The sequence below is a fragment of the Salvelinus namaycush genome, chromosome 6 (assembly GCF_016432855.1).
Source record: "Salvelinus namaycush isolate Seneca chromosome 6, SaNama_1.0, whole genome shotgun sequence".
Lineage (NCBI taxonomy): Eukaryota > Metazoa > Chordata > Actinopteri > Salmoniformes > Salmonidae > Salvelinus > Salvelinus namaycush.
Window position 1 is genome coordinate 48,453,793 of NC_052312.1, and position 21,019 is coordinate 48,474,811.

At 42.4% G+C, this 21,019-nt stretch overlaps 1 protein-coding gene across 1 annotated transcript in view; it reads right to left on the reverse strand.

Moving 5' to 3' along the window:
• Positions 1-1,157: 1,157 nt before the first annotated feature.
• tspan11 (tetraspanin 11) overlaps positions 1,158-21,019 on the reverse strand; it is a 33,787-nt gene continuing 13,925 nt past the window's right edge. The window contains exons 4-8 of the mRNA XM_038996769.1: positions 13,206-13,280; positions 12,097-12,201; positions 11,407-11,565; positions 8,996-9,082; positions 1,158-2,472 (exon numbers count right to left, since the gene is read on the reverse strand). Coding sequence (XP_038852697.1) covers positions 2,413-2,472; positions 8,996-9,082; positions 11,407-11,565; positions 12,097-12,201; positions 13,206-13,280 — 486 coding nt within the window. The 3' untranslated portion in view covers positions 1,158-2,412. The remainder of the gene's footprint in view (positions 2,473-8,995; positions 9,083-11,406; positions 11,566-12,096; positions 12,202-13,205; positions 13,281-21,019) is intronic.

Here is a 21,019-nt window from a genome sequence, read left to right on the forward strand (position 1 = left end):
GCTTTTACAAACATTTACATTTGAGTCATTTAGCAGACGCTCTTATCCAGAGAGACTTACAGGAGCAATTAGGGTTAAGTGCCTTGCTCAAGGGCACATTGACAGATTTGTTTACCTTGCAGCTCTTAAAAGATAGACTACATGTCGCTGAAGATGAATGTGTCCATCCATATGCACTTCTTTCAAACATGGTCTGTGAACGTATAACCTTCTTCATATCTCAAAGTATGAATATTAACATTTTATGATGTCTAATACCAAACCATTGAATGATGTAGGAAACACAAATAAAGTTTATCCGGTTAAAGACTACCATCAACATAACTTCAAAAGCTATTATGACATTTTTGTTAAACAGACAAAGGCATACTTTGATTACTACAGTCTACAGTATAGAAAGAGCCCAGATCATATCGAATATGTTTTATTATATATTTTATATTATACATCCTATAATGTTATATCATATTTTGACCCATTTCGATTAGAAAAATACATGAACAACAAGAAGAGCTTTCTGTTGGTCACTGGGAGGATTAGAAAAAATACCATCTGTATACGTGTCTTCATCTCTTGGAATAACAGCAAAACATTCATAGAACTTTGACAAAGGATTGTTGTCATTGTATCAACTGGAATTTGTCAGCTGAATTACCAGTACTCCTAAAAAACAAAGACCAATGTCCTATCTTGGTAATGGGCAACCAATACTATTTGAATGTGTCCTTGACAATAGTCAAGCCAATGAATGCTCTCTTTGAAAGTGTCCTCTCGTGGAAATGTGTCAGACATTTTCTAAGTCTTAGTAAACAACAAAATGTAAATATATCTCCTGCCTTCAGAGGAATGTAGTTAGTCTTTAAAAGCAGTAGTTGATAGAAGGCTGCCTGGCTGCTCCACAACCAATCAGACAGAAATAGGGTTGTGAAATTTCGGCAATGTTCAATAAATTCCCTGGTTTTCCTGAATTCTCGGTTGGAGGAATCCTGTAATCAGGAGGGAATAAGCAGGAATCCTGGAATCAGGAGGGAATAAGCAGGAATCCTGGAATCAGGAGGGAATAAGCAGGAATCCTGGAATCAGGAGGGAATAAGCAGGAATCCTGGAATCAGGAGGGAATAAGCAGGAATCCTGGAATCAGGAGGGAATAAGCAGGAATCCTGGAATCAGGAGGGAATAAGCAGGAATCCTGGAATCAGGAGGGAATAAGCAGGAATCCTGGAATCAGGAGGGAATAAGCAGGAAATCCGGAATCCCCCAAACAGGATTTCTGTAAAACCAGGGAATTTATTGAAAGTTCTCCAAATTGTGCAACCTTACACAGAATACTACAGGAGCGCTGCACAGGAGTATATACCAATATCTACCACTGGATGGGGATACTAACCCACACCAGAGGAGAGGACAGACTCATGACAGTTCAAACCTCTCCCGTTCAACTAGACCGTCAACCATAACCCCTGAATCCTAATCTTAACCAGTAGTGTGACAGAGAAAGATCTGACCCTGTATCAGTGGTAAATGACAACATGTTTCTCCAGCATAATAAAAGTGGTCGTAAAACAAGTCAATTGGTCCTGGGATTGAAAGATGAGTGGTAGGTTTATATGGTACTGCGAGAGAGGCGACTTCGCCGATATCAACACCTTTAGCATAGCATACAACACAGAACCAGATGTGTTAGTCAAACTACGGAGGCAACACATACAGAAATGTTGCAACGTTACTCTTAGCAGCGTTTAGTGCTATTTTCATTCATTTCAAGTTTAGGTTTTCCCCATATCTGCTTGATTATTCTGTGGATATCAATCAACTCATGATTGTTTTCTTTATGACGTAGATCAAACATCGATGACCATGCGATTCCCTTTGTGGTGAACCATTAAATTGGTGTAACATTGCTATCAAAGAATGCGTGATAAAAACGATGACAGAGGCACATTGTGGTCCACATCCGTGACACACTGGATATAGCACTAATTGAATAACCCTTCGTAAGCAGCAACACCATGAGAGTGTGTACAGTACACTTGATTCTCAGTCACAACCACTTCGGTTTGCCTTCCAGTTGTGTGGAATGTTGTGAAATCTACCGTAAGGATTTGACTGTATTGACAACATACAGTAAGAACTACCTTACATAAACAGCAGTAGGCTTACTACAGAAAATAACAATACCATAATACCAAATCACCTCTTCTTCATTGGCCTTGTCTTTGAGAGCGGGGGGGGGGCTGTGCATGCATCCAAGCTAAGGGAGGGGTGCAGAAGGATCCAGGAGGGTCCAGGCAGGGTTGGATCGTAAGGTTCAGAGGTTAGGAGGGGTTAGAGGTCAAGGTTGAGTGTTCAGCAGGCATCGTTGCTCCCTGGCCCATGAGGCAGGATGGTGTTGGGGGTGTTTGACGGTAGGGTTCAGTAAGGATCCAACTTAATCCTTCTGTGTAAGCAGCATGTGAACACCATCCCACAGATCTGAAACACACACACAATTGTTGTGAAGGTCAATCAAGGGTAAAGGTCAGTTGTCATGGTAGCATAGTGGGATAGCATGAGGAGAGTGGTTTAGGGGTGAGAAAGTGTGTGGTTACTATGGGAACAGGAGTGCCGAGCAGCCATTATTGCAGCAGTGGTGTAATTGGGCCTGTGGTGGCCAGTGGTGAATGTTAAAGCTCCCACTATGACTGTTGTTGGAGATAATCTGTGAACAAACATTAATTTAGCAACTTCCATTTTTCAAAGGACATTTCTGTCTGAAGCCCTGCCAACGTTCTCAAAACCATAACTTAGTGTTATAATCCATTAATAATTAATCTACAAAAAATCACATGATTAAACTGAGGGAAAATATTGGATACAATGAAATGGATGTTTTACAAAGTGAAGAATATGTTTTATGATGTTTTTGTCATTTTCTGTGAGGCATTTAAAATAATAAGAAATAACAAAATATTAATGTAACATATGTAAATACTTAGAAAGGAGTCTATGGACACAAGGAGTGTGGCATTTTGGAGGTTTGTGATGCAAAACATTTTGCCTAGTGCACTCCAAATTCTCACCACCGAGCACAAATATATTGTAATAGGAAGTGTTGAGACCAGCTTAACTTGAGAAAGCCCTAAACATTGCTTTGTTGACTACTTAATAGGTTATACATCACACTTGATATTTCTTCTCCTTAAGTATTCTATAAAGTACATTCAAAACTCCACTTGTGAGTTGGACTGCTTTAAAATCCTATGACTACTTTGTGTGTAGGAAAAAGAAAGAAGTGAAGCGATGCTGGGATACAACAGTAGAACTGTGTAGGTACTTTGGTTGATCTGAGAAAAATAAGTCATTTTCAGCTAGTAGCAGGGCGGTCTGAGAGAGCTTTAGCTGGCGCTTGTTTGGATGAAGGAGCCAACATCAAAAAGATGAGATTAAGGTAGAGAAGAAATGGGAGGATACAACAGGCCTTGACACACACACACACACACACACACACACACACACACACACACACACACACTTGTGCTTTCACTCTGCCAAAAGCCTTAAACCGGTCCTTATTTCTAACAAGATCATCCCATGTCATCACTATTAAGGGATAGGGGATATGAAAGGTCTCATTGATCTGTGAGACAAAAGCAGAGTTACAGTAATACACAGGGAAAAGGCTGAGAGGTTAGGACTTAGATGAGGCACATTCGCTGGACGTGTGTGTATGTGTATGTGTATGTGTATGTGTATGTGTGTGTGTGTGTGTGTGTGTGTGTGTGTGTGTGACGGATGACAAACGACAAACAGAGGAGGGCTGAGATTCAATCAACGGCCCCCCTGCAAGTCGTCTCCTCTGAGGGTTTTATCGACCGGGGTCACAACATGGGGAGTAGATTCGTCAAAGAAGGCCTTTGCGGCTCGGCACTCAGGGCGGTTTTATGATGCCTCTAACCCTGCCAGCACCACTGAGAATTCAGATGACAGAGTGAGGAGGTAGAGAATGACACTCACAACTCACAGAGAGATGGAGGGAGCCGGAGGAGGAAGAGACGGAGGAGGGAGGAGGAGGAGGGACGGGGAGACAGGGGATGGAGGAGGAGGGAGGAGGAGGGAAGAGCAGCCGGAGGGAGGAGGGGGGAGGAGGGAGGGAGGAAGGAAGGAAGGAGGAGGGAGGAGGAGACAGAAGGGAGAAGGAGACAGAGGATGGAGGACAGAATGTGCTAAACTTCCTTTCTGCTCGTTAGTTTAGCATTTGGAATGACAAGGAATATATAGAAAGTAGTTTCAATGTGGCAGGTGAAGACACTGACAAGAAATAAGTTATCAAATGTGCTGCAATCATAAAAAGCTATGAAGAAAGAAATCATGAAGAATACATTTAGCAGTGTCCTCTTTTTTCAGATGATGAGAAATGTATTGTACGGGTTTCTTTCAAATCTGGTCAAGCACACCTTTCATTCGCGTTTATCTGTGGGCATTAATCTCATAGTCTAGTCTGTGGGAGCACTTCAGTGAACTGTTTGTTTTGCTCATGACCTCCTTGGATTGTGGATAATGTTGTCAAGCCCTTTCAGCCATGCAAAGGTCAAAGGTCAACATGCATGTGGAGGTCAGCCTGGTGTCCCTATTGGGGTGGGTGTTGCTCGGTGGTACCGAGAATAAAGCATAGGCCAGGCAATATAGCATGCATGATCTCTGATCAACTGTCTCTTTGTCTTCTTCACACACACACACACATATAAACACAGAGACACGCACACGCACGCACGCACGCGCACACACACACACACACACACACACACACACACACACACACACACACACACACAGAGACACCCGCATGCACGCACTCACGCACACACACAGAGACACACACACGCACGAGTGCGCACACACACAAACATGCAGACAACACATATCTACACAAAAACACAAAAGACACAATCACAAAAATAAAAATGAACACATAGACACACACAGAACACATTTCCCACAATGCCCTCCAACCTTGTCCCGTCCCCACTGAGTGTGACCAGACAGAGGTTTAGCCTATCACACGGCAGAGAAGTCCTCCTCCTCTTCTTTATACAGCAGATAGATAAAGCAGGCCGTCAACATGGCCCCGGCCAGCTATAGAGGTCACACACATACACACACAGACATACACGCACGTACAGACATACATAGACACACACGTAAACACACACAGACATACATAGACACACACACATACACACAGAGGGGTTAGTGACCTATATTAGACAAAGTATAGGGGGACACTGAAAGAGGATAGAGACTAAATTGATTCGCGCAATTACAACCAAACTAAGAACAAAGGTACAGAGACTATTACTATTTCAGTTATTAAAGACAGAGAGGAACAGTTGACACAGAGACATTACTGTTTCAGTTATTAAAGACAGAGAGGAACAGTTGACACAGAGACATTACTATTTCAGTTATTAAAGACAGAGAGGAACAGTTGACACAGAGACAGCACACACAGAGACATTGCTGACATACAACTAACATACAATCAGACAGAGACCTTCAAGCCCAATAGAGAAGAGCCCATTTACATCAAATGCTGGTCTAAATTAGTTAGGGACAAGATGGGTGATATGTCAATGGACCGCTAACACATATGAAGGACATAGCTACAGTAGTTATCTTACCCATGTATGCTTCATATATGTGCGTGGAAAAATGTTAGCATATTATTTGGGAATAATTTGTCAACTAGGGGGAGGGTTTTTGGGCTAATAAAACATTGTTTTTCTTAGGAACCCCAAATTCCCATGTCGACAGTCTCCACAGTGAATAGATCACATGACTCCTCTGTTGAATTCCAAGAGAAAAGCTATGGGAACACAGAAGAGTGAGAGCCCTGGTTGGTTGGAAGGAGTAGCCAAGATGGAGCCAGTACTGTATGTTCAGGTTTGGTCTAAGCTAGGGTTGGGCTGATTTATGATTACATTTAATACCATGATATTTGACAATGACGATATATCGTGAAGTGCAAGACTATACTTCATCTTACATTTACAAATCAAAACTGTGCAGTTTTATCAGTTAGGCTGTATCAAAATGTTACATAAAATCTAAATGAATTAACTAAGCCTTGTTATCGCGCCATACGAAGATCATTTATGGAGAATACGACAATAATATTGTAAATAAGTGTCACGATCGTCTTTGGGTGAGAGAGAGGACCAAGGCGCAGCGTGTGCAAAATACATCTTCTTTTATTAAAGAAGAGAGAAAAAACAAGAAACGAACAACTATACACAAACTAACAAAATAACAAACTGACGACCGTGAAGCTATACATATAAATAGTGCTGACACAAACTACACATAGACAATTACCCACAACAGCTAAAGCCTATGGCTGCCTTAAATATGGCTCCCAATCAGAGACAACAATAACCAGCTGTCTCTAATTGAGAACCAATTCAGGCAACCATAGACTTTCCTAGACACCTACACTGAATACTAAACCATCTACTCTACTTAACCCCCTAAACCATACAACACCCTAGACAATACAAAAACACACAAAGACAACCCACCCCAACTCACGCCCTGACCAACTAAATAAATAAAAGAAAAAGGAACAATAGGTCAGGAACGTGACAATAAGCAAAGAAATGGCACCGTCTGGAATTATTAACAGAGTGAAGTGGTACCACAGTTAGATTGGAGATGTCCTGTTTCTGACCGCAAAACATCTAGCCTGGTCCCAGATGTGTTGATGCCGTATTGTGTGCTGTATATAACTGACTGATATAGCATGACGAGAGTTGGCTAGAGAGCACAAACTAAATCTGAGATTTGGCTACTAAACATCACCCGACTGCAATAAGAAACCTCTCAACCCGAGCATCACATCCCAAGCTTGACGAAAACACTAATCTATGAACAGAATTGGCTGAACAGTAAACCATTTTCAGGCGATCGATCCATGTTTGGGGGATGGAGAGTCCAGTCCAGTCCCTGTGGAGTTCATTTGCAGAGAGCAGATCGATGGTGGAGAGCAGCGGCCCCATCCAAGAGTTATTACAAAGCATGCTGGGAGAGAAAGGTATACAGTTTCCTGTCCATGGCCCCATCTCAATGTATCTTTCCTTGATTCTTTACATCCTATCTCCTCACTTCCTCTTCAAAACACATTGGTCTGAGGGAAGGGACCTTTTTCTTCCGATACTGCCGAGAAGGGTTAGGGTTATATCGATCAGAAACGTTACGATACTGCTGAGAAGGGTTAGGGTTATATCGATCAGAAACGTTACGATACTGCTGAGAAGGGTTAGGGTTATATCGATCAGAAACGTTGATACTGCTGAGAAGGGTTAGGGTTATATCGATCAGAAACGTTACGATACTGCTGAGAAGGGTTAGGGTTATATCGATCAGAAACGTTACGATACTGCTGAGAAGGGTTAGGGTTATATCGATCAGAAACGTTACGATACTGCTGAGAAGGGTTAGGGTTATATCGATCAGAAACGTTACGATACTGCTGAGAAGGGTTAGGGTTATATCGATCAGAAACGTTACGATACTGCTGAGAAGGGTTAGGGTTATATCGATCAGAAACGTTACGATACTGCTGAGAAGGGTTAGGGTTATATCGATCAGAAACGTTGATACTGCTGAGAAGGGTTAGGGTTATATCGATCAGAAACGTTACGATACTGCTGAGAAGGGTTAGGGTTATATCAATCAGAAACGTTACGATACTGCTGAGAAGGGTTAGGGTTATATCGATCAGAAACGTTACGATACTGCTGAGAAGGGTTAGGGTTATATCGATCAGAAACGTTACGATACTGCTGAGAAGGGTTAGGGTTATATCGATCAGAAACGTTACGATACTGCTGAGAAGGGTTAGGGTTATATCGATCAGAAACGTTGATACTGCTGAGAAGGGTTAGGGTTATATCGATCAGAAACGTTGATACTGTAAACGAGTTTCAAATATGGAAATGTGAAGTGCACATTTGGACTCACAGGTGTGCGGTTTTCTTGTATGACATCAAAGCGGTATTTATTATAATCCTCAACGTTTCATCTTTCAGAACACATCGACTCCTCTCGATTTCCAGCATTTCCCTCACTCAGACAACAACAAATGTGCAAACGTAGCCCAATTAGCGGGAGGGACGGCGGCATCTTCTTGTCGCGAGCAGTGCTCAAGTTAATGGCTGTCAGTCAAAACCCATACAGAGCTGTGAAGCCCTGAGCTCTGAAGTCAGGTATAGCATGTTACTGTACAGCCACTTCGTTCCAATTCAGGCACTTATCAATGACAAAATCTGCCATTTTGAAGCCGTATACGGGAAGACAGGGGCTGTGAGTGGACTGGGCTACGAGCTTGGTCCATCTGAGGCCACAGCAAATCAAATCCCAGAATGTGAATGGAATCAGATTACAGCTGAGAGGATATAGGGGGGGTAATAGAGTGCATTGAAAGGTTGTCTGACCGGTAATAGGAGTTACTGGGTGCATCTTTGAGGTACTAGGAAGATTATGGCCACATTGATGTTTATTTGTAAAAAAAATTATTGGAAAGCCTCTTATCATGTCGGTATATTTTGAGACTGATTTAAAAATATATATATTTTCTTAAGCAATCGTCTCATCTCTTAACCCGTTACTCTACTAAGAGGAACTAGCAAAGTGTACCTTGTCTTCTCTCTCCCTTTCTGTTCACAATCTCTATTGCGCTTGTCCCCACCTATCCATCTAGATACTAGCTAGTATTGAAGACATTTCAACAGTAAGGCTACCAATATCCATAGTAGCAGATGATATCCACTATTATCACTACATTATATTGATATCCATGACATCGGTGATACCCCAAATCCCCCCAAAACAAAATGATAGTTTGTGATAGTCTGATAGTGATAGCTTGTGTCTGTAGCAAGGTGCTATCACAGTACTGAAATATAATAGGACCTCATAATTTCCTCTTAATAAAGCCGCTGGTCAGTGTTGGGAGACCGACCTGTAGACAGGCCACTCCTATCCCCACAGCTCCAATGATCAGCAGGTGGTCAGCCAGGAACTGCTCCAGCTTGGTGATGCAGCCACCCTGTGGGGCAAAGGTTACAGGTCAGGGGTCAAATCACTTCACACACACACACACAAGCACGCACATGTATGATGCACACGCACACAGGCATGAACACACACACACATACATGCACAGACACATCTGATTGATGTAGTCACTGTCTATCATATTTGGATCAATCCAATGCTTTTAAATCCTTGAGGGGGTGTGAACAAGGAGAATTGAAATTGGGCTATGCTCTTCATTTACCATAGTATATTTATCAACCCTACCCTCTCCAGCTCTTTATATGTCTGTCTCCAAATTGCTGCGGCAATTGTGTGTGTGTGTGTGTGTGTGTGTGTGTGTGTGTGTGTGTGTGTGTGTGTGTGTGTGTGTGTGTGTGTGTGTGTGTGTGTGTGTGGTACAGAGTTACACTGCAGAGAACAAAGATATAGGGCTTGGGCAGTGTAAGGATATTTTAAGATAATACACAACGCAGAGGACTAAAGGTCAAGAGGGAATTAACGATGAATGGAAATAGTGTTTTTTTCTGTAATAGGGAATTAATGATCAATGGGTCAGAGACATGGGCGGAATGTGTCAATACATTGAGCCTGAAATAGGAGACTTGGCCCAGTTTATTTGCAAGGAATTCTAATTGGTCAACCCCAGGCTAGGGTTGGGTTATAAATTACATCCTGTCCCTTTGTTCTGTGGAGAGAATCATTGAGGACAGGGAATAATGAACATCTACCTCTCAGCATAACATCTATGATTTTTCCTCTTTGAATAAACCTATTTCTCTCCCCCTGATTTGCTTTGGGGTCTGTGTTATTGAAGAGTAACATCAACTGCTAACAGGCGGCCTGAGAGAAGTAGAGAGAACAGTGGGATGCATTAGGCCTCTCTCAGGAGGCTCTTTCTCTGACCACACACACACACACACACACACACACACACACACACACACACACACACACACACACACACACACACACACACACACACACACACACACACACACACACACACGTCCCTCAGATGTGGGTAGAGGGGGTATTGAGGAGCCATGGCTGGATGGAGTGCACGTAAACATCCATGTGCAGTCACCTCCGTGTCATACTGTTTTAGCAAAGAGCTTTGACTGAGTAGGTTGTTTCAAGCCATGTTGTGAGTCACAGTTCTGAGGACATTTTCAAAAACATCTCAGCTTCCTATGGAAGTGAAAACTCATTGTGTGTGTGGGGAGCTGTCAACCACAGCTGACTCCCTAAATGCACAGTAAATATTTCAGTTCCACCCATATAAACTTTGTTTAATTATAAAGAGATTTTATCAAAGTTTCACTCCTCTGAACTGCAGTGACACTGACAAGTGGAGTGATGATAGCGGGAACCAAGGAGCGAGACGTGTGTGTGTGTGTGTGTGTGTGTGTGTGTGTGTGTGTGTGTGTGTGTGTGTGTGTGTGTGTGTGTGTGTGTGTGTGTGTGAAAGAGAGAAACAAGCACAGACTTCTCCTGCTTGTCACAGATAAAAGCGAAAGGAGCATCTCAAATATTTTATTAAATATTCCTGAGCGCTTACGCTATCAGCCCTTACTGATAAGAAGGCCTGTCAAGTAGAGAAGAGTTGTTGGCAAAAGTGACTTTCCAAACCAGAGTATTTGACTGTTTCAGATTCATAGACAGAATAAGAAAGGAGACAGTTGAGCTCTGAGGGACATATCATCTGCCTGTCCCCATTTCAGACATCAGAAATCATGTGATGCTCAATACAACCTTCTGGTCCTGAAATATTGATCAATTGTTCCATGTCGAGATCCATTTATATTTTTTGAAATATTTATTTGAAGGAATATTTTAAGATCCAACTTGAATTGTATTGATCCATTAAATATGAACAAATGGTTAGATCTGAAATCATGATGGACCGTTCCATTCCACTGACAGTGCTGGGCTCTGCTGTCATCGCTATGAAATAGAATGACAACATAACACATATTTACTGTGGAGAAGTCCAGTTATGACACCCTAAAGTCTGCTGTAACACATATTTACTGTGGAGAAGTCCAGTTATGACACCCTAAAGTCTGCTGTAACACATATTTACTGTGGAGAAGTCCAGTTATGACACCCTAAAGTCTGCTGTAACACATATTTACTGTGGAGAAGTCCAGTTATGACACCCTAAAGTCTGCTGTAACACATATTTACTGTGGAGAAGTCCAGTTATGACACCCTAAAGTCTGCTGTAACACATATTCACTGTGGAGAAGTCCAGTTATGACACCCTAAAGTCTGCTGTAACCCATTTGGCACATATTTGCTGTTGAATGCTGATTTTCCAATGGTCCCACCCACCTCAGTCTTGTAGATGTTGGAGGGGTGGTCTCTGCGGCCACAGAGGGAGGTGATGGTCTTACAGCAGCTGTCCGGGACCACCCTGCCCTCCGACACAGCCGAGCTCATGTACACACTATGCAGCCAATCAAACGAGTTGTTGCTGCCACAGCACTTGAACTGACCAATAGAAGGAAAAGAGTGGAATTGTGTTTATCATTAGCTATACTTAGTTGATGTCTGAAAACCATCACATCTAATTCAAATCAATCAACAAAATAATGAAGAGGCAGAAAATCACATCACAAAAAACATTTGTAAACCAAGTAGTCATAACTACGTATTACAGACTGCATTGACATCTTGCATCATACTGTACCCATATAGTGGACGTGACCTCGCATATGATTAACATTGAACCTCACATGCTTCAAGGTGAACAGGGATGTGTGTGTGTGTGTGTGTGTGTGTGTGTGTGTGTGTGTGTGTGTGTGTGTGTGTGTGTGTGTGTGTGTGTGTGTGTGTGTGTGTGTGTGTGTGTGTGTGTGTGTGTGTGTGTGTGTGTGTGTGTGTGTGTGTGTGTCCTACAGCAGCTTTATCAGTTGAGTGTAACAACTATGTACCATAACTAATGTGAACCAGCTTTACCACTGGCGCTCCTGTCCCTTCAAGAAAAACTAAGCAAAGGCTAATGGGAGATTGAGTCCCTACGTCCTGCTGTAGTCTGTCCACGGCCAGGGTGATGGCCTCTTTCCCTGGCTGGGCGTAGTTCTCTGTCATGGTCTCATTCAGGTGCTGCTTCAGCTCCTCACTGAGCTAGGGGAGAGAGAGAGAGAGCGAGAGAGAGCGAGAGAGCGAGAGAGAGAGAGAGAGAGAGAGAGAACACCTCAGTTAGCGTGAAAGAGGAGAGCGAAGTGGGGTTGCCTTGCTTGTGTGAGACTTTATGTTCAGATTTATCTGAAACTCAACTCCAGTGAATAAGATCTCCCCTCATCAGAATATTGAGTCAATCATTCATTTCTGATTATACTGAAAGACAGACAGATGTGTGAGATTAGGATGATCTTAGGGTTCAGGGTTGAGGTCAGTCTGGAGATCAGCGCTCAGGGTTGAGGTCAGTCTGGAGATCAGGGTTCAGGGTTGAGGTCTGTCTGGAGATCAGGGCTCAGGGTTGAGGTCTGTCTGGAGATCAGGGTTCAGGGTTGAGGTCTGTCTGGAGATCAGGGTTCAGGGTTGAGGTCAGTCTGGAGATCAGCGCTCAGGGTTGAGGTCAGTCTGGAGATCAGGGTTCAGGGTTGAGGTCTGTCTGGAGATCAGGGCTCAGGGTTGAGGTCTGTCTGGAGATCAGGGTTCAGGGTTGAGGTCAGTCTGGAGATCAGGGTTGAGGTCTGTCTGGAGATCAGGGTTCAAGGTTGAGGTCAGTCTGGAGATCAGGGCTCAGGGTTGAGGTCAGTCTCTGGAGATCAGGGCTCAGGGTTGAGGTCAGTCTCTGGAGATCAGGGCTCAGGTTTGAGCTCTGTCTGGAGATCAGGGTTCAGGGTTGAGCTCTGTCTGGAGATCAGGGCTCAGGGTTGAGCTCTGTCTGGAGATCAGGGCTCCAGATACATGGTCTTTACACAGGTATCATACACACACCAGGTAAGCATGCACACGCACACACATGGCTACTCAAATGCAATGGAGATAGTCCCAGAACTGCACTCCAGACTCAATGAATAGATCAGTATTTAAAAAGAAAACAAATACGGGGGGGAGAGGGAGGAAGGGAGAGATGGGTACACAAGAGGATAAAATATGAAGATGGAGAAGTAGTCACTCACCCTCTGGTAATACACGTAGGCCAGGACTCCTGCCACCAGCTCTATGAGAAAGATCAATAACAGACAGCAGAAATACTGGAGAAACAGAGAGAGAGAGAGACAGAGAGAGAGAGAGAGACAGAGAGAGATCAGTCTTAAAACAGTTCAGTTCAACACTTACAGGCAAAACTCTCTCTTGAATATAAGACAAAATGCAGCATTAACTGCATGTCTCTGTTTAGAACAGTCTCACTTAACATCTATACCAACACTCACTCTTAGACTCCTACCAAAAGTCACTGAGTTATTGTGACAATGCAGATATAAGACATTCCATCAAGTGTCTTTGTATTGTCACGCACCCGCATTCCCAAAGCTGACAGAGAGAATGAAAAAAGACCATAGGAATAGAGAGGAATATGACAGACTGTGCAGAATGAGGAGAAATGAATTAGGGGTGTGAGATGTCTGTCATATTTCTCCTAGCAGAGAAAGAGAGGGGGGAATAGGGAGGGAACAGAGTGTAGAGGGAGGGGGATACATTGAATATTTGAGAGAGAGAAAGAGAGAGAGAGAGAGAGAGAGAGAGAGAGAGAGAGAGAGAGAGAGAGAGAGAGAGAGAAAAGCAAGAGAGAGGTTTTGATTTCCGCCGCAGACAGCTAAATGTACTGAGAACTAAGAGAGACATAAAACACCTCTATCTCCTGAGGGAACAACAATGAACAGAACACCACAAACCCTGCAACACCTCCAAACCAGTCCTCAGTAAAAAAACCTGCAACACCTCCAAACCAGTCCTCAGTAAAAAAAACCTGCAACACCTCCAAACCAGTCCTCAGTAAAAAAAAAACTGCAACACCTCCAAACCAGTCCTCAGTAAAAAAAAAAATGCAACACCTCCAAACCAGTCCTCAGTAAAAAAAAAATGCAACACCTCCAAACCAGTCCTCAGTAAAAATAAAAACTGCAACACCTCCAAACCAGTCCTCAGTAAAAAAAACCTGCAACACCTCCAAACCAGTCCTCAGTAAAAAAAACTGCAACACCTCCAAACCAGTCCTCAGTAAAAAAACCTGCAACACCTCCACACCAGTCCTCAGTAAAAAAACACTGCAACACCTCCAAACCAGTCCTCAGTAAAAAAACAAAAAACTGCAACACCTCCAAACCAGTCCTCAGTAAAAAACCCTGCAACACCTCCAAACCAGTCCTCAGTAAAAAACCCTGCAACACCTCCAAACCAGTCCTCAGTAAAAAAAAACTGCAACACCTCCAAACCAGTCCTCAGTAAAAAACCCTGCAACACCTCCAAACCAGTCCTCAGTAAAAAACCCTGCAACACCTCCAAACCAGTCCTCAGTAAAAAAAAACTGCAACACCTCCAAACCAGTTGTCACGTTCCTGACCTGTTTTCTGTTAGTTTTTGTATGTGTTAGTTGGTCAGGACGTGAGTTTGGGTGGGCAGTCTATGTTTTCTGTTTCTATGTTGGTTAATGGGTACCTAATATGGTTCTCAATTAGAGGCAGGTGGTTTTCATCTCCTCTGATTGAGAATCATATTAAGGTAGGTGGTGTCACATTGTTTGTTTGTGGGTGGTTGTCTCCTGTGTCTGTGTTTGTCGCGCCACACGGGACTGTCTCGGTTTGTTTGTACATTCGTTCTTTTGTGTAGTCATTTTCCTGTTCGTGAGTTCTTCGTTGTATGTAAGTTCGCATGTCCAGGTCTGTCTACTCCGTTTTGTTATTTTGTTAGTTAGTCAAGTATAGTTCGTTTTTTGTCTTGTCTAAAATAAATCATGTCAAATTACAACGCTGCGTTTTGGTCGAGTCCCTGCTCCTCCTCTTCGTATGAAGAGGAGGAGGAATTCCGTTACAGAACCACCCACCGATCCAGAACCAAGCAGCGTGAGTTCGAGCAGTGGACATGGGAGGACGTGTTAAATGGAAAAGGTTGCTACACATGGGAGGAGATCCGAGCTGGAAGAGATCGCCTTCCATGGGAACAGCTGGAGGCGATTAGGAGAGCGGAGGCAACGGGAGAGAGAGACCGGATTTATGAAGGTACACGGCTAGCACGGAAGCCCGTGAAGAAACCCCAAAAATTTCTTGGGGGGGGGGGGCTAAGAGGTAGTGGGCCAAGGGCAGGTAGGAGACCTGTGCCCACTTCCCAGGCTAACCGTGGAGAGCGGGAGTACGGGCAGACGCCGTGTTACGCAGTAGAGCGCACGGTGTCTCCTGTACGTGTGCATAGCCCGGTGCGGGTTATTCCACCTCCCCGCACTGGTAGGGCTAGATTGGGCATTGAGCCAGGTGCCATGAGGCCGGCTCAACGCGTCTGGTCTCCAGTGCGTCTCCTCGGGCCGGCATACATGGCACCAGCCTTACGCATGGTGTCCCCGGTTTGCCTACATAGCCCGGTGCGGGTTATTCCACCTCCCCGCACTGGTCGGGCGACGGGGAGCATTCAACCAGGTAAGGTTGGGCAGGCTCAATGCTCAAGGGAGCCAGTACGCTTGCACGGTCCGGTATTTCCGGCGCTACCTCCCCGCCCCAGCCCAGTACCACCAGTGCCTACACCACGCACCAGGCTTCCAGTGCGTTTTCAGAGCCCTGTTCCTCCTCCACGCACTCTTCCTATGGTGCGTGTCTCCAGCCCAGTGCCTCCAGTTCCGGCACCACGCACTAAGCCACCTGTGCGTCTCCAGAGCCCTGTACACACTGTTCCTTCTCCCCGTACTCGTCCTGATGTGCGTGCCCTCAGCCCGGTGCCACCAGTGCCGGTACCACGCACCAGGCAAATAGTACGCTTTGAGAGTCCAGTGTGCCCTGTCCCTGCTCCCCGCACTAGCATGAAGGTGCGTGTCCTTAGCCCGGTGCCTCCAGTTCCGGCACCACGCACCAGGTCTACAGTGCGTCTCATCCGGCCAGAGCCATCCGTCTCACCAGCGCCATCTGAGCCATCCGTCTCCCCAGTGCCGTCTGAGCCATCCGTCTGCCCAGTGCCGTCTGAGCCATCCGTCTGCCCAGTGCCGTCTGAGCCATCCGTCTGCCCAGTGCCGTCTGAGCCATCCGTCTGCCCAGTGCCGTCTGAGCCATCCGTCTGCCCAGTGCCGTCTGAGCCATCCGTCTGTCCCGAGCCATTAGAGCCGCCCGTCTGTCCCGAGCCGTCAGAGCCGTTAGTCAGTCAGGAGCCGCTAGAGCCATTCGTCAGTCAGGATCTGCCAGAGCCGCCAAATCTGCCAGAGCCGCCGAAGAGGAGGAGGAATTCCGTTACACCAGTCCTCAGTAAAAAACCCTGCAACACCTCCAAACCAGTCCTCAGTAAAAAACCCTGCAGCACCTCTAAACTAATAGTAAAAAACCCTGCAACACCTCTAAACTAATAGTAAAAAAACCCTGCAACACCTCTAAACTAATAGTAAAAAACCCTGCAACACCTCTAAACTAATAGTAAAAAAACCTGCAACACCTCTAAACTAATAGTAAAAAACCCTGCAACACCTCTAAACTAAAAGTAAAAAACCTGCAACACCTCCAAACCAGTCCTCAGTAAAAAACCCTGCAGCACCTCTAAACTAATAGTAAAAAACCCTGCAACACCTCTAAACTAATAGTAAAAAACCATGCAACACCTCTAAACTAATAGTAAAAAACCCTGCAACACCTCTAAACTAATAGTAAAAAACCCTGCAACACCTCTAAACTAATAGTAAAAAACCCTGCAACACCTCTAAACTAATAGTAAAAAAACCCTGCAACATCTCTAAACTAATAGTAAAAAACCCTGCAACACCTCTAAACTAATAGTAAAAAAACCTGCAACACCTCTAAACTAATAGTAAAAAACCCTGCAACACCTCAAAACTAATAGTAAAAAACCCTGCAACACCTCTAAACTAAAAGTAAAAAACCATGCAACACCTCTAAACTAATAGTAAAAAACCCTGCAACACCTCTAAACTAATAGTAAAAAACCCTGCAACACCTCTAAACTAAAAGTAAAAAACCATGCAACACCTCTAAACTAATAGTAAAAAACCCTGCAACACCTCTAAACTAATAGTAAAAAACCCTGCAACACCTCTAAACTAAAAGTAAAAAACCATGCAACACCTCTAAACTAATAGTAAAAAACCCTGCAACACCTCTAAACTAAAAGTAACAAACCCTGCAACATCTCTAAACTAAAAGTAACAAACCCTGCAACACCTCTAAACTAATAGTAAAAAACCCTGCAGCACCTCTAAACTAATAGTAAAAAACCATGCAACATCTCTAAACTAAAAGTAACAAACCCTGCAACACCTCTAAACTAAAAGTAACAAACCCTGCAACATCTCTAAACTAAAAGTAACAAACCCTGCAACACCTCTAAACTAATAGTAAAAAAACAATGCAACATCTCTAAACTAAAAGTAACAAACCCTGCAACACCTCTAAACTAATAGTAAAAAAACCCTGCAACACCTCTAAACTAATAGTAAAAAACCCAGCAACACCTCTAAACTAATAGTAAAAAACCCTGCAACACCTCTAAACTAATAGTAAAAAACCCTGCAACACCTCTAAACTAATAGTAAAAAACCCTGCAACACCTCTAAACTAATAGTAAAAAACCCTGCAGCACCTCTAAACTAATAGTAAAAAACCCTACAACACCTCTAAACTAATAGTAAAAAACCCTGCAACACCTCTAAACTAAAAGTAACAAACCCTGCAACACCTCTAAACTAATAGTAAAAAACCCTGCAGCACCTCTAAACTAATAGTAAAAAACCCTGCAACACCTCTAAACTAATAGTAAAAAACCCTGCAACACCTCTAAACTAATAGTAAAAAACCCTGCAACACCTCTAAACTAATAGTAAAAAACCCTGCAACACCTCTAAACTAATAGTAAAAAACCCTGCAACACCTCTAAACTAATAGTAAAAAACCCTGCAACACCTCTAAACTAATAGTAAAAAACCCTGCAACACCTCTAAACTAAAAGTAACAAACCCTGCAACACCTCTAAACTAATAGTAAAAAACCCTGCAACACCTCTAAACTAATAGTAAAAAACCCTGCAACACCTCTAAACTAATAGTAAAAAACCCTGCAACACCTCTAAACTAATAGTAAAAAACCCTGCAACACCTCTAAACTAATAGTAAAAAACCCTGCAACATCTCTAAACTAATAGTAAAAAACCCTGCAACATCTCTAAACTAATAGTAAAAAACCCTGCAACACCTCTAAACTAATAGTAAAAAACCCTGCAACACCTCTAAACTAATAGTAAAAAACCCTGCAACATCTCTAAACTAATAGTAAAAAACCCTGCAACACCTCTAAACTAATAGTAAAAAACCCTGCAACACCTCTAAACTAATAGTAAAAAACCCTGCAACACCTCTAAACTAATAGTAAAAAACCCTGCAACACCTCTAAACTAATAGTAAAAAACCCTGCAACACCTCTAAACTAATAGTAAAAAACCCTGCAACACCTCTAAACTAATAGTAAAAAACCCTGCAACACCTCTAAACTAATAGTAAAAAACCATGCAACATCTCTAAACTAAAAGTAACAAACCCTGCAACACCTCTAAACTAAAAGTAACAAACCCTGCAACATCTCTAAACTAAAAGTAACAAACCCTGCAACACCTCTAAACTAATAGTAAAAAAACAATGCAACATCTCTAAACTAAAAGTAACAAACCCTGCAACACCTCTAAACTAATAGTAAAAAAACCCTGCAACACCTCTAAACTAATAGTAAAAAACCCAGCAACACCTCTAAACTAATAGTAAAAAACCCTGCAACACCTCTAAACTAATAGTAAAAAACCCTGCAACACCTCTAAACTAATAGTAAAAAACCCTGCAACACCTCTAAACTAATAGTAAAAAACCCTGCAACACCTCTAAACTAATAGTAAAAAACCCTGCAGCACCTCTAAACTAATAGTAAAAAACCCTGCAACACCTCTAAACTAAAAGTAACAAACCCTGCAACACCTCTAAACTAATAGTAAAAAACCCTGCAGCACCTCTAAACTAATAGTAAAAAACCCTGCAGCACCTCTAAACTAATAGTAAAAAACCATGCAACATCTCTAAACTAAAAGTAACAAACCCTGCAACACCTCTAAACTAAAAGTAACAAACCCTGCAACATCTCTAAACTAAAAGTAACAAACCCTGCAACACCTCTAAACTAATAGTAAAAAAACAATGCAACATCTCTAAACTAAAAGTAACAAACCCTGCAACACCTCTAAACTAATAGTAAAAAAACCCTGCAACACCTCTAAACTAATAGTAAAAAACCCAGCAACACCTCTAAACTAATAGTAAAAAACCCTGCAACACCTCTAAACTAATAGTAAAAAACCCTGCAACACCTCTAAACTAATAGTAAAAAACCCTGCAACACCTCTAAACTAATAGTAAAAAACCCTGCAACACCTCTAAACTAATAGTAAAAAACCCTGCAGCACCTCTAAACTAATAGTAAAAAACCCTACAACACCTCTAAACTAATAGTAAAAAACCCTGCAACACCTCTAAACTAAAAGTAACAAACCCTGCAACACCTCTAAACTAATAGTAAAAAACCCTGCAGCACCTCTAAACTAATAGTAAAAAACCCTGCAACACCTCTAAACTAATAGTAAAAAACCCTGCAACACCTCTAAACTAATAGTAAAAAACCCTGCAACACCTCTAAACTAATAGTAAAAAACCCTGCAACACCTCTAAACTAATAGTAAAAAACCCTGCAACACCTCTAAACTAATAGTAAAAAACCCTGCAACACCTCTAAACTAATAGTAAAAAACCCTGCAACACCTCTAAACTAAAAGTAACAAACCCTGCAACACCTCTAAACTAATAGTAAAAAACCCTGCAACACCTCTAAACTAATAGTAAAAAACCCTGCAACACCTCTAAACTAATAGTAAAAAACCCTGCAACACCTCTAAACTAATAGTAAAAAACCCTGCAACACCTCTAAACTAATAGTAAAAAACCCTGCAACATCTCTAAACTAATAGTAAAAAACCCTGCAACATCTCTAAACTAATAGTAAAAAACCCTGCAACACCTCTAAACTAATAGTAAAAAACCCTGCAACACCTCTAAACTAATAGTAAAAAACCCTGCAACATCTCTAAACTAATAGTAAAAAACCCTGCAACACCTCTAAACTAATAGTAAAAAACCCTGCAACACCTCTAAACTAATAGTAAAAAACCCTGCAACACCTCTAAACTAATAGTAAAAAACCCTGCAACACCTCTAAACTAATAGTAAAAAACCCTGCAACACCTCTAAACTAATAGTAAAAAACCCTGCAACACCTCTAAACTAATAGTAAAAAACCCTGCAACACCTCTAAACTAATAGTAAAAAACCATGCAACATCTCTAAACTAAAAGTAACAAACCCTGCAACACCTCTAAACTAAAAGTAACAAACCCTGCAACATCTCTAAACTAAAAGTAACAAACCCTGCAACACCTCTAAACTAATAGTAAAAAAACAATGCAACATCTCTAAACTAAAAGTAACAAACCCTGCAACACCTCTAAACTAATAGTAAAAAAACCCTGCAACACCTCTAAACTAATAGTAAAAAACCCAGCAACACCTCTAAACTAATAGTAAAAAACCCTGCAACACCTCTAAACTAATAGTAAAAAACCCTGCAACACCTCTAAACTAATAGTAAAAAACCCTGCAACACCTCTAAACTAATAGTAAAAAACCCTGCAACACCTCTAAACTAATAGTAAAAAACCCTGCAGCACCTCTAAACTAATAGTAAAAAACCCTGCAACACCT